This window comes from Palaemon carinicauda, chromosome 5 (assembly GCF_036898095.1).
Source record: "Palaemon carinicauda isolate YSFRI2023 chromosome 5, ASM3689809v2, whole genome shotgun sequence".
NCBI classification, from domain to species: Eukaryota; Metazoa; Arthropoda; class Malacostraca; order Decapoda; family Palaemonidae; genus Palaemon; species Palaemon carinicauda.
The window spans coordinates 157,923,227-157,949,465 of NC_090729.1; the positions used below are offsets into that span (position 1 = coordinate 157,923,227).

General features: G+C 44.8%; 1 protein-coding gene across 1 annotated transcript in view; it reads right to left on the reverse strand.

The window, feature by feature from the left end:
- AGO3 (Argonaute 3) overlaps window positions 1-26,239 on the reverse strand; it is a 431,904-nt gene that overhangs the window by 148,981 nt on the left and 256,684 nt on the right. Inside the window, exon 12 of the mRNA XM_068374249.1 lies at window positions 20,130-20,295. Within this exon, the coding sequence (XP_068230350.1) occupies window positions 20,130-20,295 (166 nt within the window). The remainder of the gene's footprint in view (window positions 1-20,129; window positions 20,296-26,239) is intronic.

Below are 26,239 nucleotides of genomic sequence, written 5' to 3' on the forward strand. Positions count from 1 at the left end.
CTGTTGCCATTTATTGCAAACCAATTTCTTGATGTCAGGTAAGAAATCATTACAGGGAATGGGATACCTTCTTGGCAGCAACTCGGATGCAGCCTCCTTAGCCAGTGAATCTGCCTTCTCATTCCCGGACACACCTACATGTGCTGGAACCCAACAAAATTGAACTGTTATACCTCTCTGTCCAATAAGGAAAAGCCATTCTAAAATCTTTAAAACTAGAGGGTTATTAGAATTAAAAACTTCCATAGCTTGAAGGACACTCCTTGCATCACTAAAAATTGTAAAATTACCCTCCTTCTCCAACGCTATTTTCTCAATAGCGGTTAATATGCCATACAGTTCGGCAGTAAATATGGAAGCGGTCAGAGGAAGTGCACTCTACAATTAAAACCATTACTATGTACTCCAAATCCAACGCCAGCATCAGATTTGGAGCCATCAGTATAGATAAAAGTTGATCCTCTATGTTCTTTAACTTGTTCATTAAAAAGAGACCTGGCTTCTATGTCTGACATATTCTTCTTATCTCCAATAAAATATTTACAAAAAGATATCTCTGGTAACTTCCATAGAGGCGTTGATGATACCTTGAATGGAAGTACCTTATTTCTAATTATATCCAGACTATTTAATAATCGTTTCACCCGAAAGCCATAAGGTTGAGGAGATTTTGGGTGCAACTCAAAGTATGATGAGTATCTTACAAGGCTTGCAGTCTGAAAGGCTAGAGAGTTAGGGAGTCTTTGCAATCTAAACCAATACCGAAGAATGGAAGACATTCGGTAAAGGTCTAGAGGTAAATCTCCAGCATCAACAAGGAGACTTGGGATAGGCGAGGTTTTAAAAGCTCCAGTAGACAATCTAATACCTGCATGATGTATCGAATCTAATATTTTTAACCGGCTTGGGGTGGCTGAAGAATATACCTCACAACCATAACTAATTTTGGAAAAAATCAAGGCCTTGTATAACTTTAAAATAGTATTGCGGTCTGCCCCCCATGATGTATGGGACAATATTTTCAAGATATTCAGAGCTTCAACACATTTAGCTTTTAGCGATTTTAGGTGAGAAACCCATGTAAGTCTACAGTCAAATATCAAACCTAAAAATTTGGTTTCCGATACACATGGTAACCGTTGACCTTTAATGTATATATCCGGGTCTGGATGTACTCCCCGGATACGACAAAAATGGACAATGGTAGTTTTACTTGTCGAGAACTTAAATCCATTCATGTCAGCCCACTGGATAATTTTATCAATAGAGAGTTGGAATTTTCTCTCAACCATTGCCATTCTAGTGCCAGCAAATGATATTGAGAGATCATCCACAAATAATGTTGAGAAACATCCTGGGGAATGGCTGAGGATATCCCATTAATTGCTAGTGCAAAAAGGGTTACACTCAGCACACTACCCTGAGGAACTCCTTCTTCCTGGCACTTACTCTCTGATAGAGTTTCCCCCACTCTCACTTGAAAAACTCTACGTGAAAGAAATGCCTGAATAAATAGTGGCAGCTCTCCTCTCAATCCCAATTCATGAATGGTTTTAAGTATACCATATCTCCATGTGGTATCATATGCCTTTTCAAGGTCAAAAAATACTGTAACATGGTGCTGTTTGGAAGCAAAGGCTTCACAAATAGAAGACTCAAGTCGTATCAACACATCAGTCGTTGAGTGCATTTTTCGGAATCCAAATTGAATCGGTGATAAAATACCTTTCTTTTCAAGGTACCATATCAGCCTTGCATTGACCATCTTCTCCATGATTTTACATAAACAAGATGTCAATGCATTAGGACGATAGTTTGCTGCTAAAAACTTGTCTTTACCGGGTTTTAAAAAGGCTAAAATAATGGCTAGTTCCCAAACACTTAGGTAACTATGATCATGCTATATTCTATTAATAATGCTTAAAATAAATAGCTTTGTATTAAAATGTACATGTTTAATCATTGCATATGGAATTCCATCGGGTCCATGGGCTGTAACGTTGCAATGAGACGGTGCGGAATTAAATTCTCTTTCAGTGAAAGGAGAATTATACGACTCTTCCCTTCTTGCTGCAAAATTTAAAATTTTCTTTTCTTCAGTGCTCCTATACTGGTGACCAGGGGCTCCTTCACACTTGCTGGATACATTTGAAAAATGATTAGCCAGGGAATTGCTAACTTCATTTGCTTCAGTTACATACTGGCCATTCACCTTCAACACTGGTGGTGGGTTGGGGGTGAATTTGCTAGCTATCTTTTTTACTTTCCTCCACACAGAAGATGGTGGTGTTCTACTGTTAATGGAGGAAACAAAAGACATCCATGACTGGCGCCTTGCTTCTTTCATGGCACGACGGAACTGTGCTCTATATTTCTTGTACATAGTTAAATTCTCATCAGTTCCGCATCTACACAATCGTGTTAGAGATCTTCTTGTGGCTCTGTGGAGTGCAGTTAGTTCTGAAGACCACCACGGGACTGGTCGTCGTTTGAATAACCCTGTTGTTTTGGGAATTGAATTGACTCCTGCTGTATGAAGAGTTCCATTCAGTAGGTCTATGGCATCATCAACACTTTCAAACTGTTCTGCTCTCCCTTCGATTTCACTTAGCTCGGAAAATTTAACCCAGTCTGCCTTGTCTAGATTCCAACGTGGCGATCTTTGCAAAGGCGGACCCTTGTTGGTGTTTATAATGATTGGTGCATGATCACTAGTATGCCAATCATCTAATGTCCTCCAATCAAAATCAAGAAGGCAGTTAGAGCTTGCAATTGAAAGGTCAATGCATGACAAAGTACCTGTCTGAACATGGAAGTGTGTGGGCTCTCCTGTATTAAGGAGTCCCACATCCTCATTCTCCACAATTGATGAGATAATATTGCCCCTTGTGTTTGCTAAAATATCACCCCATAAAGGATGTCTACCATTCATATCTCCCAGTAAGAGAAAAGGTTGAGGGAGTTGTTGAATGACCTCTGCTAAATCATCATATAAAATATTATCATTTGGAGGTAAGTACAGAGAGCATATTGTATATTTTCTCCCTATATCAATTTGTACAACAACTGCCAGCAGGGTTGTACGTATAGACATGGGTATTTGGGGAACATCTCGACGAATGTACATGAGACTTCCGCCATGGGTCCCTGCTTGTTGATTATATGGTGTTCTATAGCTAACATACTCTCGAGGACTGGGAGTGTTAGAATCAAGCATACTTTCCTGTAGACATACAATTATGGGGGAATGCTCATGAATTAGGAGCTTAAGTTCTTCATATTTCGCCCTCAAACCCTGACAGTTCCATTGCAAAATGGAGGAGAAAACTATGGATTATTTCTGGAAGACATCTTGGATGAGGTCTTCCCATTAGCAGTTTTTAATCTAACATTATTACCTGTAGGTTTCTTCAGAGGTGGTCTTGTTATGTTGGGTTTAACGTTGGTGTTTTTCTTTGTATCTTTTTTATCTATTTGTTGAGGGGGATGGTGGACCTCAACCTGAATTTCTGATTTATTTAAATTATCTTCTGGTTGATCGGCAACATCAACAGACAAAACATCATATTTATTTGATGTCATAATTCTAGAATTTCTTATGGAAGGGGGTGAGAGAGATGGAGGTCTCTCTCTTTTACGATTAGTAGGTTGTGAGTTACCAGGTTTTTGTACCTTCCCCACTACAGGTACACCTGATAACTTGGTGTCAGGTGGAATCTCCATTAAATCAGGCAAGGATATGGCCTGGGAGAGGTTAGTACTATCCTTTGTAATGGGGGACAAAGGTTTGATAGTGGTGGGCAATGTCTTTTGGTTGATACTCAATGATAAATCTTTAGGAGATGTTCTTGTCTTATGCAGCACTTTATCAATAGATGGTGAATTCCTTTTTCGAGAACTACCTACAGTAGTAGGTGGGTGAGATGATTCCCGAGGAACTTTTTCTCCTGTTTTTAATGTCTTTGCATAAGTATTAGATTTATTTATTAATCTCTTGGCATGCCCCACGCTTACATGTTCAATAATTGATTTATTGAGGGCAGCCTCTTCTAACTTATAAAACTGGCAGCTCCTATCATTAGATTTATGATTAGAGTTGCAGTTTAAGCACCTTGCCTCAAATGTACATTCCCCATGGTGAATATTGGAGCAAGTATTACAAATTCTTTCACTATTGCAAACTTTGGAAGGATGTCCAAATTTAAAGCAATTATAACATTGCAGTGGCTTTTGCTTGAAAGGTTGAACTCTGATCCTTTCGTCTTCTATGTCTATGTGGGAAGGTACATCGGCATCCTGGAAAGTAAGAACAATCATTGATGTTCCAGGTACTTTATGTACTTTCCACACTGATAGAGGACACATAGTCAATATCTCTTCTTCAGTAAATTCATACAGATCCCTATCAAAAACCACTCCCCTTCCATAGCTAAAGTTTAGATGGGGTTTGATGTCCAATTTTATATCATCATTTACTGTCTTCAAATTGGACAGTATAACAGACTGTGTGTATGACTTGGCCTTTATCAAGTAACTTTTCTTACCGAATCGAGATATATCTCCAGGTGCGATCATACCTACCTTCCTCTGAAGAAATTTGCAGACCTTGAAATAATTTTTCGTACCTCCTACAGATTGAGCAAGAAGCCACATTGGTGGTTTTGGCTTTCTTTGGGATGGCATATCCGCCTCTATATCTTTATCAGCCCAGTCTGCTGGTCTGTAGACATCCAGATCTTTAGGTGCCCCATCACACAAGGCACCCTTAACACTCATATTACCTACTTTAATATCAACAATATTACGGCTTGCATTAAATTCTTCCTCATGACAATTAAATGATAACCAAGGTTCCCAATTATCATCTTGAAGTTTCATTCTAATTTTTTTTATTAATCCATAACACTCAAATATTTTATGTAGCATATCATAATTAGTTTCTAATGGGATTTGGGTAATGTGCAGGACATTCAATTTTCCTGTGTTGCCCAAATTACCCTTTTTCCGAGTGTTTGAAGAATAGTCCTTTTTATTTCCTACGTCGTCAACGGAGTTTTCTTTAAATGAATTGCCAGAGGTCGTCAACAGTGCCGGGGGCGAGTCAGCATATCCAGGGGAGGTGGGGTCATTTTCACAAGAATCCATCATAAAAAAGAAGAGAGAAGAGTGATTTTTTGAAGTTTGATTTACCTGCTTGAGAACATTAAGGCATCACATGTTGGGAAGGAAATTTACACTCTCCACTACCGGCACAGTGAGAGTATACTTCCCAGATGGTCCACTCCATACCCTACCCGAAGGATAGCATCAAAACAGATATAGAGGCACAGGTGTAAGCTGAACCCGCCTGTTAGGACTGAGACCAAGAAACTATGGAATCATCCACCCCATATCTGTAATGACGGGCTTCCGGCCAAAAGCCGAGAGTCCTACCCCAAGCGTTGGATCTCCCTGGATTCCGAAGACTCAACACTTGAGAGTAGTTCCGCCAAAAGGTCCAAACCATCTTCGGGATGGCTGAGATCATCCAATACTCTCACATATAGCTTTGAGCACAAACACCTCCCAGCCGTGACACCTTTCCCATTCATCAAAGCAGGCAGCAATACCGGATGTAGAAACATCCGTCCAAGTGGCAATAACAGATGTAGAAACATCCATGCCATAAAAAGAGAAAAAAAAAATAATAATAAACACATATATATGTAAATATATACACATACATATGGGAAATTTTACTCATAGGGTTGGGATAGCAACATGAAGGAAAGTTTATAATATTAGGAGAAGGTTGAAGCCATATAAAGAGGAAGAAAAAGATGAAAGAGAGAAATTTAGATTCGAACTGGGGGAGCAATTTCCCCAAGTTCGAGAGCCCTCTTGCCCGTCACCAAGATTCAGCACGGGAATGAAATGTCGTGCTGAAGCTCAATGACTTCATCAAGGCATTCTCTCATTAAGAGGGTCTCCCATTGAAAGGTTGACAGACAACCTGGTCTTGTTGAGACCCATTACCCACAGACAAAAAGAGGGAAGACGCAGGCGTCGAAGTTGTCCTACCATCACCGGAATGCATCTTGCCAGAGTCTCGGGGTCTGAGACTGGGGGGGAAGAAAAGCGGAAGCTTGAGGTTCCAAGCTGTCGCGATCAGGTCCCCCAGACCAGGACTTGCTGGTTACTCAAGGCCAAAGACCCACAGGTACACTCTCTCTACGAGGCTCTGCTCGGATAGTCGGAACGAGAGAGCCGATGGTGGAATTGAGAGTATCTCAATCATCTCGGTATCTCTACTGCAAGATGTGAAGGTGTGAAAATGCGTCCCCTGCTGGTTAGAACACGCCAGAATCATGAAGTCGACGCGCACGGAGCGACTCGGCAGGAGCTGTAGGATCTGTAGAGGAGCAAGACTACGGCCCCTAAGCATGCCTGAATGATGGAGAGGTATCCTTCAGGTCCTGACCATAGGCCTGGACCGGAACATGCCCCCCCCCCCTCCCTTTTCTTAGACGAGTCGGAGAACAGCATCAAGAATGTGGGGAAAGGACGAGAATATCCACTCCCATCAAGAGGTTCCATAGGTCAACACCCATTGCAGGTCTAATAGTTCCGCTGGTCCCATAGGGGCCAGGAAGTCCGGTTAATCGTTGCCTGAAACCACCGGAACTTGGACCGCCCCACATGGAACTTATCCTGAGGCAACCGTTCGGACTATAGATGGGTCAATGAGGAAAGGAGAACTAGAAAACGTTCCAAGGTAGGGCTGAAAGCTCTGCTTGACTGAGAACAGGTACTGCGACTCTCCTCAGCCTTGCCACAGTCAACTGAAGGGAAGGCCCGGAGGATGTGGCAACAGAATCTGGCGTCCCAAAGTGGTCACCCATCCAAGTACCTACCAGAACCGACGTTGCTTACCCTCGCTGGAAGGATGAGAAGCAGGGTTTCCAACGTGGTAAGGCCGTTGACTCAATATCATGGCCAGATACTCCAGATGTTGAGGCAGAAGAAGAGAAGGCTCCTAGCAAAATACCATGAACCCACACTCATGGTAAGCATCCGAAAGGTTGTCTCGGCGCTGAAGAAGATCGAACCCGAGCCTACTGGAGTTAACCAGCCCTCCAAAAAGCGAAGGAGGCGGAAGCCTGCACCTGAGCGGCCATGAGGAAAGCAGGGAGAGTTCTCTGGGGAAAAAACCTGCGATGCCACGGAGGGATCGCCACACTGCATCATAAGCAGGAATACCTGCAGTCTAGGCTGAATTCCACGAGCTCCCTGAAAGATGGATGGAATGGAAACAAAGTACCCGTCCTTCCGATCCAGGGTTTAAGAAGTCCTGTCGCCTCGTTACCAGTCTGATCGATTCTGCTGTTCTATGCTGGCCGAAGTTTGTTCGACAAACTTGGTCAGGGCTGAGAGGTTGACTACGGAACTCCCGTCTCAGATACTTCCTTACAAGAAAGGATCGACTGAAGAAGCCGGGGGTGAAGCCGTCGATGATCCTATGGAGGACCTTCGCCTAAGGTATGGATCATTCTGCCCAAACGGGCAACTCTTGCCGACGTTATGGCATAGAGATTCAGAGACACTGAATTCGCTGACTGACGGCAGGCGCGATATCCTTGGCTGATCACAGAGATCGTGCGGGAATGGGCATCGGGAAGCTGTCATCCGGATGAGTAACCTTAAGCATCCTCCAAGCGTGAAACCTGCAATCCTAGAGTTCGTGAACTCTGCCGCTCCCTTTAGGACTATGCCCCCCCCGGGGGAGCCTCCCGTGCCATCTGTTCCTGACAGGAGGAAACTGCAATTGGACACCTTGTCGCAGTTGTCGTAGCCGATAACTAGGCCGACGTGGTTGAAAGAAAAAGGCGCTGGAGCCCTGCAGTGTCTGGAAGAAAGCGCCTTGGAGGAGTGAAAACGGAAGTCGACTTCCTCCGCACAGCCGCTGTCTAAGTCTTTGTCCTTGGGCACAAACAAACTCTTCTCAAGGATGGCCCTAGCTCTGGCACTCTTCAGACCCCGAGACCAGGGCAGAGTCGCACTGGACTTCGGGGCCTTCCGAACGTCAAACACTTCATCCAAGATCGTGTCTTTCCCTTCACGGGGGGCGGTGACTGAAACCATAAGCCCAAGTTGCCTTATCAGGCTTAGGGCCTGCCAGAAGATATGTTCGGATTTCTGTTGTTCTCCTCCCTACGGGCTGGCAGCTAAATCTCCTGCCCCAGGGATCTCTTCCTGGGGTGAAACGTGGACATTCCCCCGGGTAGTAGTGGGTTCCTGGCGAATCCTTGAGGAGGATTTCGGGACGGTCTTGGAGTCCTTGGATTCCCTCCTGGGAGGTATACAGGATCCCAACCAAGAGATTCGAGGGGCCTCTTCCTCACGAGATGATTCTCCTCCATGAAGCGAAGTCTTCACCCTTGGTCCCGAGGGGAAGACTACCGCCCCACTGGACTCACCTGAGGACGGAAAGGCCTCGTCCACGGGAGAAGGAGAAAGCCCTCGAGCAGGAGAAGGGGCCTTCGCGACCGACCTCTTGGGGACCAACTTCGCCCTGGGGGAAGTCACCACGAAGTCCACTCCTCTCTTTCTCTTCAGCGTAGGAGAGACAGCCGTTGGTTTGTTACCCTGGTCGGCGAGTGCTGGTTTCATAACCCTCACTAACGCCCGCGCCAGAGGACCAAACCAAGTCTGCTGCTCCAAGGACACAGAGTCCGAAATCCTCCTAAAGGGAAAGGGATCGGGCGATCCTTTGGAGTGGACACCACAGTAGCTGCCTGAAAAGAAGGTGGGGAGAATGGTGTACTAACCTCTCCTCAGTGGTATCCTTGTCCTGCACTACCAACCTGTGTTTGGGTGGAGGCGATCTCGAGCGTTGTCTAGGAACATGAGTTCCTGCTGCTACCCCCGGCTGCGGAGTTCGCCGCGAACGATGGTCGCGCGAGGGAGCGCGGCTGCGCGGTCGCGCAAGCGAGTGGTCCCGCGGGCGAGTGGGCACTAGGGTGGGCAGGTGAATGAGAGCGTGTCCGAGGCGGCGAACGCAAGCGTTGGCGCGATGGCGAGGAAACGCGCTGCCGCGTGGGTGAGGAAGACCTCTGGCGATGTGGATCAACAGGCGATCGGTGATGAGCTGGTGAGCGCTGACGCGCAGGTAGACAATAGCGCGTTGTGGCACGGCGACGCGTTAGCGAGCGATAGCGATCAGCATGCGCAGGTGAGCGATCGCGCGATGGCAAGCTAGTAGCTAGCGAACCATGTCCCTTCAGAAGCGTTGGAGAACGTTGGCGCGCAGGCTGTAACACACGCGGGCGGTCCGGAGGTCGCCGAGATACAGGTGATCGCTGACGCGTAGAACGCTGGTGAATAGGCGATACTAAAATCGCTTGTGCGTGCTGACGAGCAGGTGAAAGCTGGCGAGCAGGTGAACGCTGGCGTGTAGGCGATCGTTGACGCGTGGGAGAACGCTGGAGAATAGGCGATGCTAAAATCGCCTGTGCGCGCTGGCGAGCAGATGAACGCTGGCGAGCAGGAGGTCGACGCGTGTCCTGTGAAAGGACAGTTGGCGCGGCACGTTCACGAGCAGGAACAGGATGATCGCTGGTGCGTTGGCGAACATGTGCTTTTGACACACGCGCTGAACGATGTCGCGTAGCCACAGAGTCAGAAGACTGATGGCGAGCAGGGAGCTCAGCAAGAACTGTAGGATGGACAGAGACCGCAGGGCGATGATCCTCAAATGAGCGCTGACGCTCAGAAGAGAGCTGATGAGCAGGGGAGCGCTGGCGAGGAGGGCGAACATCATTATTATTATTATTAAAAGAAGGAGTTTTACCAGCCCAATGAGTCAGATTATCAATAATTCAATTGATAAGGAAAAAAAAATAAATAAATGAAAAAAAAAAATTATATGAGCGAACATCAGGAGAGCGCCGACGAGCAGGAGAGCGTTGGCGAACAGGAGAGCGCTAGCGATCAGAAAGCGCTGATGAGCAGGACAGCGCCTGAGCGCTAACTGTGAGCAGGAGCAGGCCGGAAGACAGTTCCTATCCGCCAGGAGACTGTTGTCCGTCGGAAGACCGTTGTCCGTCGGGAAGACCGTTGTCCGTCGGGAAGACCGTTGTCCGTCGGGAAGACCGTTGTCCGTCGGGAAGACCGTTGTCCATCTTGTCCATCTGCATCAGGGCGGATGAAGGAGTTGTAGGCTGCAAACGTAGAATCAAAAAGGCGCCTCTTAGCCCCCTTATAGGGGGATAAGAGGCCCTTACGACGAGGCGGACGGTGAGCCTTACGGCGAAGGAGGCCAACAGCAACAGCAGCAGAAGAATACTCCGAAGAGGAGTCTCTATGAGTGTACACTCTCGCGAACGAAAGAGAAACACTTTGTAGAAGAGACTGGTCAGCCAGTGACCTAAAAGGAGCAATCCTCCGAAGAGGGGCTCCTGCAGTTGCCCAGCCCCTTGAGCGAAACTGCAGGTGTGACCGCTCAGCACCAAGAGCATAGTCGCACGAAAAAAAGGCAAGAGAAGAACCCCTAAAAGGGGAAAAACTCAAGCCTGGACAGGAAAAACTTCCCTCGGAAGGAAAGTTACCCACCCAAGGAGGCAAGCCTCCCGAGTTCTAAAATGAACTGGAGAGCTGTCAATCGTCACGGGAGTACTTCCAGTAGAAGGAGACACGCCCCTGACGAAAAACCAAAGGGGAGGCAGCAACAGCCGAATCCCCAGGCCTCCACAAGACAGCTCACACCGGGCCACATTACAGAAACGAACTAGATCGGTAACTGTAAAAAAATAGAAATAAAAAAACATTAGTACACATTCATTCCCCCGGGAAGGCTCCGAAGAGGAATCCCGAGGGAAAGGAAACAAGAATTTCACAACAGGCACGTGCCCTCACAACCACTTACACTCATGGAAGGAGAGCTGTAACCAAAATAGAATTATGACAATTATAATTATGAAACTATGTAATTATGTAATTTAAAAAAGAATGAACACTAAAGAAAGAACGAAAACCCCTAAAGGAATCGTTCTACAAGCTGAAAAAAATTAACAACTACAATTAGATTCATAAACTAATTTAGACAAAACGTACGGCGTAGCAACCCCCCCCCCCCCCCACACGGGAAGGAAGCTACAAGGGCGTAGTAACACGTAGTAAAAGGGGGAACGACCTCAAGAGAGAGAGAGAGAGAGAGAAAGACCGAAGTCAAACTCGATCGCAACCCATAAAATTACGCCGTGGTGGCCTAACTGCCAAGGACTCCACGGAGATATCGTACACTACACACACAACTCTGAAAATTAAACTTACTGATTTCTATACTCAAATATATATACAGTACAAACATGAAAACATGTTTACAATATATTGAGTACTGTAAAGGAAAAGTAAGCGATTAAGTAAAGACAAAACAAACAATGGCTGCCAAGCGAGGACCAAGACAGAGACGTCTATCCAGTCCGAGCCAAAAGTGAAAGTGAGCATTCACCTGTGTGTGAGGGGGGGAGGGGTAGCTAGCTACCACTCCCCCCCCCCCGCTAACTAGGGCGGGGGTAATACACCCTCGTTAAATTCTAATGGCTCGCCATTTCAGCTGCGCTAAAAGGTAAACCCAATGTAAATAGCGTGGTTTGTATTTCGGTTACGGAACAAACCCCAATTCTTTACAGATTTCGTGGGTTTAATAATGGTTCCAATAAAGTTTTTATGAATGTTATCATTTATTTCAGATATATAGTGCCTAGAGCCTATGAATATACACTGGGTTTTGTTCTCATTCAGTAATGAGCCATTCATTTGAAAATATGATTTTGCCCTATTCAATACTTCTTCAGCTATTCTTATCAAATCTTCTAAGCAGTCAAATTCGCCCTCAATTAAGATGCGAGTGTCATCAGCATATTTTACTATAAAACAATCTCCTAAAAAATCTTTAAGGTCATTTACATACAAAATAAATAAAATTGGGCCATGAAAGTGACCCTTGAGGTACACCAAGTTCTATATTTTTCTGAGAAGAAATTACATTTCCCAGTAGGACAGACTGTGACCGATTACTTAAATAATCTGCAAACAATAAAGGATCATCATTATGTATTTGACATTTATTAAAGTAAAATAGTATGATTCATGCTATCAAAGGCTTTCGATAGATCTAAGAGCAATAGCAGTGATTTTTTTGTTTTTATTATCATATATTTTATCGGATATTTTCAATAGTGCCATCTCAGTTGATAGTTTGGGTCTGAATCCATACTGACTGCTGGAAACAAGGTTATTTGTTTCTAGGTATTCAGATAATCGATTTACTATGATTCTTTTCTAACATTTTCAATAATAATGGAAGTAAAGAAATTGGCCTATAATTCGAAATTCCATCTCCATCACCACTTTTAAAATAAGGAACAACATGAGTCTTTTTCCAAATTTTAGGGTAGGCATTTGTTACAATTGATGTGTTAATAATTACAGTAATATAAAATACAATTATATACAGCATATCTCTTATAAAGTGAAGTGAGATGCCATCGTACCCATAAGCACTGGAGTCTTTTGAGACTTGACGGTTAAAATAACAGTATTACAGTCAACTGGAGATGGTTTAAAAGAATTCAGGTTATTATTACTAAAAATATTTTGTTTGCTAATTTGTTGATTATCGTTGTTCCCAGCCATTTTCTCTCGAGTTCTTTCATACGTTTCCCTTCCAACAACTGCAAAATTCTCTATGAATCTCTCCACTTTTTAAGCTAAATCTTCGGTATCTAATTGAGACTCACTCTTACAATTATCGAAAAGCAATGTATTGACTATTTTCCAAGAAGTAGAAGGATTTTTTTCTATTAATTTTTAATATTTCCTTATAATAATGTTTCCTAGTCTCAGCTATTTCAATGTTTACATTCTCCTTATCTTTATAATCATTTCTTAAAACTAAAGTATTTCTATCCCTCTTAACATCATTTTGCAATTTGCCCCTCTCTTTTATATTTTCCTTCAAGGTATCTGTTATCCAAGGTGCTGCAGGATGCATAATTTCTTTTGTTACTACGGGAACACAGTTGTAATACATTTGCTTAGAACGTTACTTACAATTGGTACTTGGATTTTTGTCTGGTCAGTGTTGAGGACATCATTCAGAATCTGTGCTTTGATTATAAGTAAATTACAAATTTTCTCGTGTGAGTAATTCTTGAGGCATCGGAAAGTTTTAAAAATTGGTAATCTTTTGGGCTTACATAAATTTAGAGAAACTATAATGGCTTCGTGGTCTCCGAATAGGCTTGGGACAAAGTCGGATTGAACTACCATTTCTTTATAATGGGTAATAAATAAACCAATCAGAGAAGCTGAGTTGCAACTTATCCTGGTGGGATTTGTAATGAGCTGCTGTAGCTTAAGATTAGTTAAAAGTTTTTTCATCTTATTGTCTATTTTGAGTAAGTCATCGTTAAAATCACAAGTATAAAAATTGGCTTGTTCTGTAAAATTGTATTTTCATAATAAAATAAATTTTTTAACATACTTACCTGCTGGTTATATAAAAATAGCTTTAGTCTCTGACGTCCGGCAGAAATTCAAAACTCGCGGCAATCGCAGATAGAGTAGCCAGGTGTACACCAGCGCCCTCACGCGAGATACACGTAACTATTCCATACTTCTCCAGATCTTCCAAGCCCATAGGTCTCTAGAGGGGAGGAGGGTGGGAATAAAGGTTAAATAACCAGCGGGTAAGTATGTTCAAAAATTTATTTTATTATGAAAATATAATTTTTAAACAAACTTACCCGCTGGTTATATAAAAATAGCTGATTGTCACCCTTGGTGGAGGGTTAGAGACAGCTACATTGTTGGAATATTACTTAAGAGTTAATCAAAACAAGCTTAAGGGTTCGTACCTGATAAGGAAGCTGACCAATGATTCTCTGCCTCATTATGTCCGCTTTCCTTATGAGATCCAGCGAACCACCCAGGGGGCTGAAGACCTCTATGCTGACAGGACCTCAACTAATACCCTTGTTCCGGGCACTCTCAAGGAACAAAATGACCACCTGACTAAATCAAAGATTGCGGAAGACTGTCGACCAATCTCCACAAACAACCATAAAAACATATAAAAGTTCCAAGAGAAGAAAAAGGGTACTAGGGATTAGGGGAACGTAGTGGTAGATCCTTCACCCACTACTGCACTCGCTGCTACGAATGGTCCCAAAGTGTAGCAGTCCTCGTAAAGAGTCTGGACACGTTTCAAGTAATGCGAGGCGAACACAGATTTACTACTCCAAAAGGTTGTGTCCATGATGCTTTGCAGAGAACGATTTTGTTTAAAAGCTACAGAAGTTGCCACAGCTCTAACTTTATGCGTTTTCACTTTCAGCAGCTTGAGGTCTGTCTTACCGCAGTGTGAGTGAGCCTCTAATTAAAAGTATTATAAAATGATAGGGCGTTTTTAGACATAGGTAACGAAGGTTTCCTGACTACGCACCAAAGAGCTTCTCAATTGCCTCTTAAATCTTTAGTTCTGTCCAAATAGAACTTAAGTGCTCTAACAGGACACAGGACTTTCTCCAACTCTACACCAACCACATCAGAGAGGTTAGTGACCTCAAAAGATTTTGGCCACGGATGAGAAGGACATTTGTTCTTGGCCAGGAATCCAAGCTGTAAGGAGCATATTGCTTTTCTGTCTCTAAAGCCAATAATCTTGCTAAAGGTGTGAACTTCACTAACTCTCTTAGCTGTTGCCAGATCTTTAAGAGAAGCTGAGTGTAAAGGCTCAAATCTGTCCTTCATGAGGAATTTTAAAAAATCTAAATTACAGGCTGGTGACTCTTATTGACACTTCTTAGAAGTCTCAAATGATCTGAGAAGATTTTGAAGGTCTTTATTATTTGAAAGGTCTAAATTTCTGTGTCTGAAGACAGCTGCCAACTTACTCCTGTACCTCTTGATGGTCGAGGAGGAAAAGTTGTGTTTTCTTCTAAGCTCTAAGAAGAAATCGGCAATTTGCGTTACAGAGGTACTGGATGAAGAAACTGAGTTAGCTCTACATCATTCTCTAAAAACCTCCCACTTGGACTGATAGACCTTGATGGTAGAAGTCCTCCTTGCTCTAGTGATGGCCCTAGCTGCCTCCTTCGAAAATCCTCTAGCTCTTGCGAGTTTTTCGATAGTCTGAAGGAAGTTAGACGTAGAGCTTGGAGGTTTAGATGGTGTCCTACCAAATGAGGTTGTTTGAGAAGATCTATTCTCAATGGGAGGCTTCTTGGAACGTCCACCATCCATTCCAGTACCTCTGTGAACCATCCTCTTGACGGCCAAAAGGGAGCCACTAGAGTTAACCTGGTTCCATCGTGAGACGCAAACTTTTGAAACACCTTGTACAGCACTTTGAATGGTGGGAACGCGTACACATCCAGGTGAGACCAATCCATCAGGAAAGCGTTTATGTGCGTCGCTTCGGGATCCGGAACTGGTGAGCAGTATGTATCCAGCCTTTTCGTTTTTTAGGTCGCGAACAGGTCTATGGATGGACGACCCCAAATCCGCCAAAGTTTCTCGCATAATTCCAGATGCAAAGTCCACTCCGTGGGCAGAACTTGATTCCTCCTGCTGAGGCTGTCTGCCATCACGTTCTTTTCTCCCTGTATGAATCTTGTAAACAAGGTTACCTTTCTTTCTTTCGCCCAAATGAGAATGGTCCTTGCTGTCTCGTAAAGTGACTTCGAGTGAGTCCCGCCCGGTTTCGCTATGTATGCCAATGCTGTGGTGTTGTCGGCATTGACTTGCACTATTTTGTTTAACACTAAGCCTTCGAAACCCTTGAGGGCCAACAGGACTGCCAACAGCTCCTTCTGGTTGATGTAGAGGCTCTCCTGTTCCTTTGTCCACAGGCCTGAGATCTCTGATTTGCCCAGTGTTGCTCCCCACCCCGAGTCCGAGGCATCAGAAAACAACACAAGGTCTGGGCTCCTTTGCACCAAGGAGAGACCTTCCTGGAGCTTGGCTAGGTCGTTCCACCACTGTAGACACTTTCTTATCGGTTCCGTAAGAGGAATGCTTTCCGTCTCGAGACTCTCCTCTATGTTCCAATGGGAACTGAGGTGGAATTGAAGGAGGCTGGAGTTTTAGCCTTCCCAAGGAAATGAACTGTTCTAGTGAGGAGAGGGTTCCCAGTAGACTCATCCACTCTCTTACCGAACAAACGTTTTTCTTTAGAAAAGTACAAAGCTTTAGGAGGGCTTGCTGTATCCTTAAGAGTGACGGAAAAGCCCGAAAAGCTAGACTCCGAATCTCCATCCCTAAATAGAGAATCTTCTGGGATGGAATCAATTGGGACTTCTTTGAGTTTACCATAAGACCCAACTCTTCTGACAGACTCGATGTCAGACATAGATCCTCCAGACAGCGATTGAAGGAGGGAGCTTTGAGAAGCCAATCGTCCAGGTACAAGGAGGCTCTGATGCCTCTTGAGTGGAGCATACTCACTACATTCAACATGATCTTTGTGAAGACTAGAGGGGTGGTGCTGAGGCCGAAACACAGGGCCCAAAACTGAAAGACCTCCTTCCTGTACATGAACCTCAGGTAACACTTGAAACTTGGATCGGGACATGAAAGTAAGCGTCCTGGAGGTCTAACGAGACCATCCAGTCGCCTCTACTTACTGCTGCAAGCACAGTCTTCTGAGTCTCCATAGAGAACTTTGTCTTCTGGACGTAGTCGTTGAGTTCAATAGAGAAAGTTGAACATTTCGAATGCTCTGTAGATACCTTTGAGGAGATGATGAAACTCAGACATCGACCACAAAATCTTAGTCCTTCTCATGGCCAGACAACGAGGAGAGTCTACCAGGCTTGACAAGTCCCCCTGGGCAGAGGCAGGAACTCCCAAGCTGAGAACTTCTCCTGTCTCGTACCATACACTAGACCTAGACGCTAATCTGGCTGGGGGAAAAGCGAAGGCTGACTTGCCTAAGTCTTTTTTGGACTGCATCCAAGTACCCATCAACCTTAATGCTCTCTTCGAAGAACGAGATAGTACCATCTTAGTGAACAGCAATTCTTTCGCTGCTTTCCCTAAGGTAAACTCTGAAGGAGGTGAACGTGGGGCCACAGGCACGAAATGGTCCAGAAAAGCTTCTGTAAAGACTTTCATAATCTTTTTAAGATCGACAGAGTGGCGAGGTGTTTTCGGCTCTTCTCCCTCAGAGAAATCATCCAAAAGTTCATCCGGGGAAAAGTGATCATCAGGTTCTTCCTCCGCAATAACTTTAAACTGTCGTAGCAGTATCTTGCAGAAAAATAGGAGACTCCTTACGAGACAAACCACTGTCCAACATAGAGGCAGGGTTATCACGTGCAGTATCAATATGAAAGAAAGTTCGACGCTCAGAAGGCCGTCGCTCGCGAACCTGAGAATCAGCACTACGGCGCGGGCGATCTAGACACTCGGAATGGCTGACGCCCTCATGACATTCACTACGTTTGCGCTCGACGTCACGTCCAACTGCACGTCGAACAACATCTGACTGACGTTGGCCGTCACGCTTTGCTTGACGTTCGACGTCAGGTGCCTGTCGCTCATCGCCGCACTTGGAAGGATGACGCTAGGCGTCACACTTGGTAGCCTGACCTGTAGAATCAAGAGAATCAGAAACTCGAAGAGACACAGACACCTTATCACGCCGATCATAGTCGTGTATAACTGCTTGTCGCTTAGGCGGTTGAACGTCATCACATGCGACAAGACTAGACGCCTTAGAGTCAAGAAGTGAAAAATCCCTGCGATCGGAATCTTGGCCAACCACACTCTTGCTGACAGCGGGCTGATTAGACTGCATAAAGGACGAGAGCTGCTGTTGCATGCCTTGCAGCATAGTCCAATTAGGATTAACATGCGGTGACACAGGTGAAGAAACTTCCACTCGCATTCTTCATCACTTAGGTAACGCGCCAAGTTTTCAGAAGACGGAAACCAGTTTGACGGAAACGTTGGTGCATGAACCGAAATACCAGACTCAGGAACAAGATCCGCATCAGGCTGAAATAGACCTTTGTCAGCTTCTGACATCCTATCAGGACGTTTAGCAGGAGAACCCTCGACGGACGAAGGGAATCGCTCTGGACTGTCCCAATAGCTACAGCCAGGTTCTTGCGGCGAAGCGTCGCGACGCTGAGCTACCGCATCCACTTTCCTCTTCAGAGGTCTGGAAGCTTGACGCCAGCCCTTGTCGTGCGTAGTGTCATCCGAAGATAACAAACTAACCTCACCTTTCCCATGGCGAGGGTGAGCGTCCTGTGATGCGACAACAGGTACGCTCGAGGGGACGTCTGCCCGAGCGCTAACGCCTCTAGTTCCCTTTCGCCGATCGACATTCCTTCTCCCAGGGGTTGGGGAGCTTGGAAGAGGTCTCAGGCTAGGTGAACAACAGGCTCAAGCAGACGCACCCTCCACAGCACTGAAAACATTTATTGCACTTTTTGCACTAACACTTTTTAATTGGTTCACGTCGGATATAAGCTGATTCCTGTCCGCGGCGAGCGATTCCACCCTTACTCCGAGGGCTTGAATCGCGGTCATCATATCTTTAGGTGTAGGCTCAGATGATACAGTAGTGGGATCTGTTACTACCCCAACAGGGGAAGGATTAGGTTCAATGACACAGGAAGTGGATAATTCTCTAGAACGAGAACAACTACGCCTAACTCTGTTTCTCTCTCATTTACGAGAGTAGCACTCAAAAGCCAGCCACTCACTCTCAAACAATGAAACACATTCTTCACATCGATCTCCAAACTCATAAATTTTACCCCTTCATTTAGTACAAATTGAGTGGGGATCTACAGCGGCTTTAGGAAGCCGGGTCTTACACCCTTTCACACACATTCTATAAGAGGGAGAGGGGTTGGCCATATTGAAAAGTTAAAAGAGAGATAAAAAAACAAGCAAGGGTCAAAATAATCCAAATAATCCAAATCAAAAAAGTTTCAAGAGAATCTGAAAGCAAAATCCGACAAGCGAAAGCCAATAACCAAAAATTGTACATCACCAAAGATAACTCCAATATCCAAGGTAGTTAGCGAGTGAATTCCGACGATGTTGCCAGCAATGGCGGCAGAGAAGATCTGGAGAAGTATGGAATAGTTCTGTGTATCTCGCGTAAGGGCGCTGGTGTACACCTGTCTACTCTATTTGTGATTGCCACGAGTTTTGAATTTCTGCCGGACGTCAGAGACTAAAGCTATTTTTATATAATCAGCGGGTAAGTTTAATGTTTAAAAATGAAGACCCAACAGGAGTTTTGGGGTGTCCATATACACATCCTAAAATATTTGATGGCAATTTACAATGTGAGAGAGAGAGAGAGAGAGAGAGAGAGAGAGAGAGAGAGAGAGAGAGAGAGAGAGCCGACAGTGGTTACGAGAGTGATGCGTCAGTGTAAATGTACATGGGTAATAACTTATTTTACTATAGAATAAATACAATTAGAGTAAGAATGTGTGTTTTTATTGTTTCTGTGTCCTTCAAATATATCAATATGTTTAAGTTTCATAGTAACAAAATCTAAAAATAGACAGACTTTCCCAATGTCCAGGAACATAACACCCACTATTACCATTATTTCTTATGGAGAAATTACGTTCCGTTAACACAATATCTCCAGTGACATAACCATTGTGTTAACGGGGAGTTAAATGTACTTGAATAATAGTTTTTATTTTCTGTTACTATGCCTGAATTTACCAACAAAAATTATGGAGTAACAAATTTAAAAGCCAGAAAAAGTAAAACACTTATTTTTCATTGACTAAAAGTTATCTTTCAGCCACTTCCTTCCCTATGATTTTTTCCTACTACCAAGCTGTTAATATTCTTAAATTTTTATCTCATTCCAATTCCAATCTCAACTAAGGAAGAATACTTTCAGGAGAGCCCTGTTTTGTTTGGAAATGTAACTATCTTTAAACATTCATAACTTCAAAGACCAGACCTAGTTGCATTTTTGACATAAAAAATAGTATTAATTAAATATTCAACATCTGACAATAAATAATTTCATCATATATTTCCATCATAAGCAGCACACAGTGAATAAAACAGGTTAGGGTGTTTAGGAGATTACATACCATTGACATTTTTAATAAATGTTTTCACTGAAGCCTGTCGTACACTAGGTGTGACTCGTGTGTACTGAGCTATGTCCTTCATGACCCTGTAGTCAGCACGCATTTCATCTTTAAGACCGGTTAAGAAACATAACTCTGGGATCAAACAAATAGCTTTGGTAATTCCCTGAAAAGAAATGAGCATGAAAACTACAATGAAAATAACATGCACAACAATGGTTATGGTACAAGAAAGGTGTCTGGTGAAAATATTATTGATTATAAGTGTGCAATTGCTAATTCTATAAGTTCTTATCAAAACTAAAACTAAACCCTTTACTTAATATCTTCACTATAACGATTAACAAAATTTAAATGAAATCTTCTCTAAAGCTACTATACTGAGCTACACAATAGCCAAAAACATGAACTGGAATGTTCATTAACCCTTTCACAGCGGAGAACGACTTTAGTTTACTCAGATTCATAACCTTTCACTGCGGAGAAGGACTTTACTCCACACTGCGTAAGAAATTTTAAGCTTAGCGCCTTTTGTTGACGATTTATCTGGCTTCTACATGCTGCCATCTGTTGCCGATTTTATGAGCTACCCACTCTCTGTAGCTCTCGTCTTTCTTCTCCCATTTACTCTATTATTTTGGTAATTTTTTTGTTATTTTTACGTTGTGTCAACATGAAATTATGATATAGATGCATGTTTTCTCAATATAAATCAATATTATTGATAGTTATCGTAATATCATGCTTTCCAAAGTTCGTTAAGCGTAAGTAAAAGTTTGTTTACATTAGAGCTCAACAGTTGCCATGACAACTACACAAAAACGTATTTCATAGTATTGGATGTTCAAATTGTGATAGATAATGGTGTTTTCAGAAATTAATATAAAAATTAACTCAATTAAATGAATAATAGTCAAATAACAAACACATTCACAAGAAAACGGATTTTGAGCGAAGCGAAAAATCTATTTTTGGGTGAGATAGCCATGGCGTCCTGATGGAAGGATCCTTTTTGGTAGCTTCCTTGGGTAATCACTACTAGGATTTTCCCAGAGAATTAAACCACAGGTTATCACAGAATTCTAACTTCTGGAGCGAGTATCCTAAGGGTTTCCCCTTAAGACATCGTGTATCAACAGGGGACACGCATGTATTAACGTGCCACATAGCTATCTACACCCCATATAGAGTTAACGCTTCAATATGGCGGACAGAGAGCGGCTGGGAGCTGAGCCGCAGCCAATCTAGATGTGGCGATATCGGTACTCGCGATGTAAACAGACGGACGCCATTGCTTTTGATGACGTCACGTCCGTCCTCATCCGAAAGTCTGGAGCTCGCTCATCACCATGATACAGCGGCGCAGGGCGGGACCTGATAACAGACAGGGCGGGTCCATCAGGACGCCATGGCTATCTCACCCAAAAATAGATTTTTCGCTTCGCTCAAAATCCGTTTTTTGGGCTCAAGCCATGGCGTCCTGATGGAAGAGTACCAGAGAATTAGTGTATCGTGGTAGACTTTTTCCCCTTTATAAGTGAGTGCTAAAACATTGAGCCGAAAGCATAGTGGTCTATACTAGAGCTACCGTGAGGCAGTTGCCTTCCTGCCCCCCTGGCATGGAAGTCCCCACGGGCTATGCTGAGATCAAAGTTGTCATGGGAAGGCTATTCATATAGGCTGAAGGAACAATGAGATCCAGAAGATAAGTCAGAGCGATTTGGTATTCGCGTCGAAACAAACTTGAAGAAGTGGTGGTTGTGCACTTCGTGCATGGAGTTGACTCATCTTCAATTGAGTAAGTATTCGCTAAGGAAACTTACTTGCTCTATATAAATAAATGCCCGGATTCCTTAACCAAGAATAAAGGGTAATAAAACTATGACAATTAGTATATTTCATAGTAAGAAAGGAGCAAGGGAGACGCACAAGTAATAAAATAGACATTTTATTAGATAATTGCAGGTAAATCAATACATGTCATGCAATAAATAGTAAAAAACATTTACATTGATAAAAATGTACATAGTCATAAAGGCGTGCTCTTGAGTCTGAAAGGGAAGAATCAAGTATTAGTAGGCACTCGTTCTACGGAACGTTAGTCTTTATGTAACACACGTCATGCACGTGGCATGTAGCACTCATGTGGTAATCTACTATGACATTTCACCTGAGGTAAGAACAGTTAAAGAAAGCACAAGGTGGTTTCTGCTTCACTACGTATCACTTGAGGGTCAACATAGGCACCCGACGAGTTAGAGTCCCTAATAACTCACTGTTCTAAGCAGAGTTCAGAGCAGGTTTCATAACACTACCTGCGGCTACCACAAAATGTTTCACTTCGTGCACTTGTTTCGCATAATGTTTAAAGAAAACACGCAAGGATTTCCAGCCTGTATAGTTCTTGAGGCTTTCGAAATCCATACTCTGAAAGAAATTCAGAGACGAAGCGACTTTCCTAGGATCATGACCAGCGGGTGTACTGTCTGGATCCGCTCTGCGAATGAAGTAGGTGATTTTAGCTCTCAATTGTTTCAGTGACAGGTCGCTGCCCGATGTTTCTCCTTTGAAGAGTTGGCCTCCACCAAAGTTTGAAGTTCTATGAAGATAGACCTTAAGGCTCTCTACTGGACATAGAGAGGCATCTTCCTTCAAGGGGCATATCCTCCACGGGCCCCATCGTTTGGTAGGTAATTCGTTCTTTGCGAGAAACGTCGGATCAGGGAAGAGGGAGAGGTCTCCTGAATCGTTGAAAACGATATGTCCCTCTTCTCTAGATAGTGCCACTATTTCGCTGACTCGGGCTCCCGAAGCTAGAGCGAAGAGAAATATAACTTTCTGAGTCAGGTCCTTAAGAGGGCATGAATCATTGTCCAAGTTGGAGGCGAAGTGGAGAACTTTGTCTAGAGACCAAGTGATTGGTTTCGGAGGGGGTGCCGGTCGTAAACGGGCACAGGCCTTCGGTAGTTTGTTGAAGATGTCGCTAGACAGATCTATTTGGAAGGCGTATGACAAAGGTCTAGTCAAGGCCGATTTGCAAGTAGAAATCGTGTTGGCTGCCAAGCCTTGTCCATGAAGGTGAATGAAGAAGGACATGCAAAAATCTATGGTGATTTTCGAGGGGTTCTTTGCCTTGACGAAGGAGACCCATTTCCTCCAAGACGATTCGTATTGCCTTCTCGTGGATTCGGTCTTTTATTCCTCGAGGAAGTCTAGACTCTCCTTCGAAATCCCAAACCTTTTCTTAGCGGCTAGGGTGAGAAAATCATGAGATGAAGGTCCTTGATTTTCGATGATGAAGCGAAGACAGTCGACTTCTGTATTTGCTGGGAGAGAACTGGGTCCGGGAGGGGGATCAGCGTTGGCTGCATCTCCAGGATCAAGGGGTACCAGTTGCTGCGGGGCCACTTGGGAGCCACTAGAGCTGCTGTCCCTTTGAAGGTTCTCAATTTGGAGAGGACTTTCAGCAGAAGATTGGTGGGAGGGAACAGGTAAATCTTGGCCCATCTGTTCCAATCCAAGGTCATGGCGTCCACCGCTTCCGCTTTGGGGTCCTCGTACGGGGCTACATATCGAGGAAGTTGATGGTTGTCGCTCGTTGCGAAGAGGTCGATCTGGAGTTCTGGGACTCGGTGAGAGATGAAGGAGAATGATCTTGCGTCTAGAGACCATTCCGACTCTATCGGGTTTGTCCGAGATAGAGCGTCCGCTGTCACATTGCGGAATCCTTGTAGGTGAACTGCAGACAGGTGCCATTTCTTCCTTTCTGCCAGACGGAAGATTGTCAGGAGCACCTGATTTATCTTGGGCGATCTTGAGCCCTGGCGATTGAGACAACGCACTACCACAGAGCTGTCCAGGGTCAGGCGAATGTGTATCGACGGGGGCGGGGAGAGTTTCTTCAGCGTCAGAAGAACCGCCATGGCCTCCAAGATGTTGATGTGAAACATCTTGAATAGGGGAGACCAAGTGCCTTGAGCCTGTTTTTGGTGGGAGTGACCTCCCCAACCCTCCAACGAAGCATCCGTATGGATGTTGAGAGATGGAGGTGGGTGTTGGAGAGGAAGGGACCTTTTTAGGGCCCTCGCTTCTGACCACGGCTTTAGAAGAAGTCGAAGTCTGCTTGGGAGCCGTCTCTTGAGGTCTCTTCGAGCAATGGATGCGGAACGTCTCCAGACTCCCGCTGCATCCTTTAGCTGTGCACGAAGCACTGGGTTTGTGATCGAGGCGAACTGTAGAGAGCCTAGAACTTGTTCCTGCTGGCGTCTCGAGATCCGTTTGGATTTTAACAGTCGCTTGACAGACCCTGCTATTTCCTTCCTTTTCTTTGCTGGAATGGAAAGGCGGTGTGACTGAAGATTCCAGTGGATGCCTAACCATTGGAACTTCTGAGCTGGAGATAGGCGAGACTTTTCGCGTTTATCTGGAATCCCAGGTGTTCGAGAAACTGGGTAACTTTTCTGCAGGATTCTATACAATCCTCGGGCGAGGGCGCCCACACTAGCCAGTCGTCGAGGTAGGCCATCACCTGGACGTTTCGGATGCGGAGCTGTTGTACTACTGCGTCCGCTAGCTTTGTGAATATCCGAGGGGCCACGTTGAGTCCGAAGGGCATGGCCCGGAAGGCATAGCTTTTCCGTTGGAGTCGGAATCCTAGGTAGGAGGAAGCGTGATGGTTCATTGGTATGTGCCAGTATGCGTCCGCCAGGTCTATCGAGACCGTGAAAGACCCTCGAGGCAGGAGGGTTCTGATCTGTTGAAGAGTCAGCATCTTGAACTTGTTGTTCGATATGAATACGTTGAGGGGGGATAAGTCCAGAATGACTCTGAGTCTGTCTGAGTCTTTCTTGGGGACACAAAACAGTCTCCCTTGGAACCTTGTGGACTTCACCCTTCTTATCACCTTCTTGTTCAAGAGGTCTAGCACATATTCTTCCAGGAGGGGGGTTGAACATTGGAAGAATTGCTGGAAGGTTGGGGGTGGTTGCGCCCAGCTCCAGCCCAGACCTTTCTTGATGATGCTGTGTGCCCAGGAGTCGAAGGTCCAGCGATCCTGGAAGTGGCGGAGTCTTCCTCCCACCGGAAGCACTTCATTGCTTCTGGGGTCCCGAGGACTTGCTGCCTCGGCCGCTAGCTCCCTGTCCTCCTCTGCCTCTGGAGGGCCGGCGAGAGGAATCTCTGCCGGAACCCCTGCCTGAGCTTCTACCCTTGGGACGAAAGGTAGTGGAGTGCTGCTCGAAGGCGGGGTTGAAGGCCGGTGATGAGGACAAAACCGGCTGTGGGACCAACTGAAAGGTCTGTGGCGGCTGAGCGGCCACTTGGGGAGTAGCGGGTGCCGGAAACTGACGTCTGTGCTGACGTTGCTGGGGTCTATGCTTCGACTGCTTCCTCTTAGGCTGAGGACCGTCATCCTGAGAGGGCTTTCTCTTCCTAGACATGCCCCATTTGTTGAGAAGGTTCCTGTTCTCAGATGCGGCCTTGTCTGTGATCTCTTTCACTAGATCAGACGGGAAGAGGTACTTGCCCCAGATGTTGGAGGAAATCAGTTTCCGGGGTTCGTGTCTGACAGTGGCACTGGAGAACACGAATTCTCTGCAGGCTCTACGAGCTTGCATGAAGTGGTACAGATCCTTGACTAAGGTTGCCATATGAGATTTGGCAAGGACCATGTAATGGTCAGGGACTCTGGTGTCACCAGCCATTACGTCCATCTGGACCTGGAGAGTGAGAGATGCTGCCAGCCTCTCCTTCGTTTCCTGTTCCCTACGAAGGAGGTGATCGTTTAGCTAGGGGAGGTCCTCATTAAACTGACGTCCAGCAACGTCAGGATCTAGTTTGCCCACCACGAAGGTGTGTTGCACATCCTTCCAGTGTTTGGTGTCGGGCGGGGTGACTGCGGAGAAAGGTCTGCATTCCTCCAATGCAGGGCAGGATTTCCCTTCTTCTACAGCCTTAAGGCAGGCAGCGAAGGCCTTTTCCGTGAAGGGTAACACCACTTCATCGGGCGCAACGTAGGTGGGGTACTTCTTGCTCAGAGCCGGAAGTCCAGAGCAGGTAAAGCCTCTGCTCTTAAGCCCTATTGGCAAGCATAGCCTGGGCCTTCGAGAGAT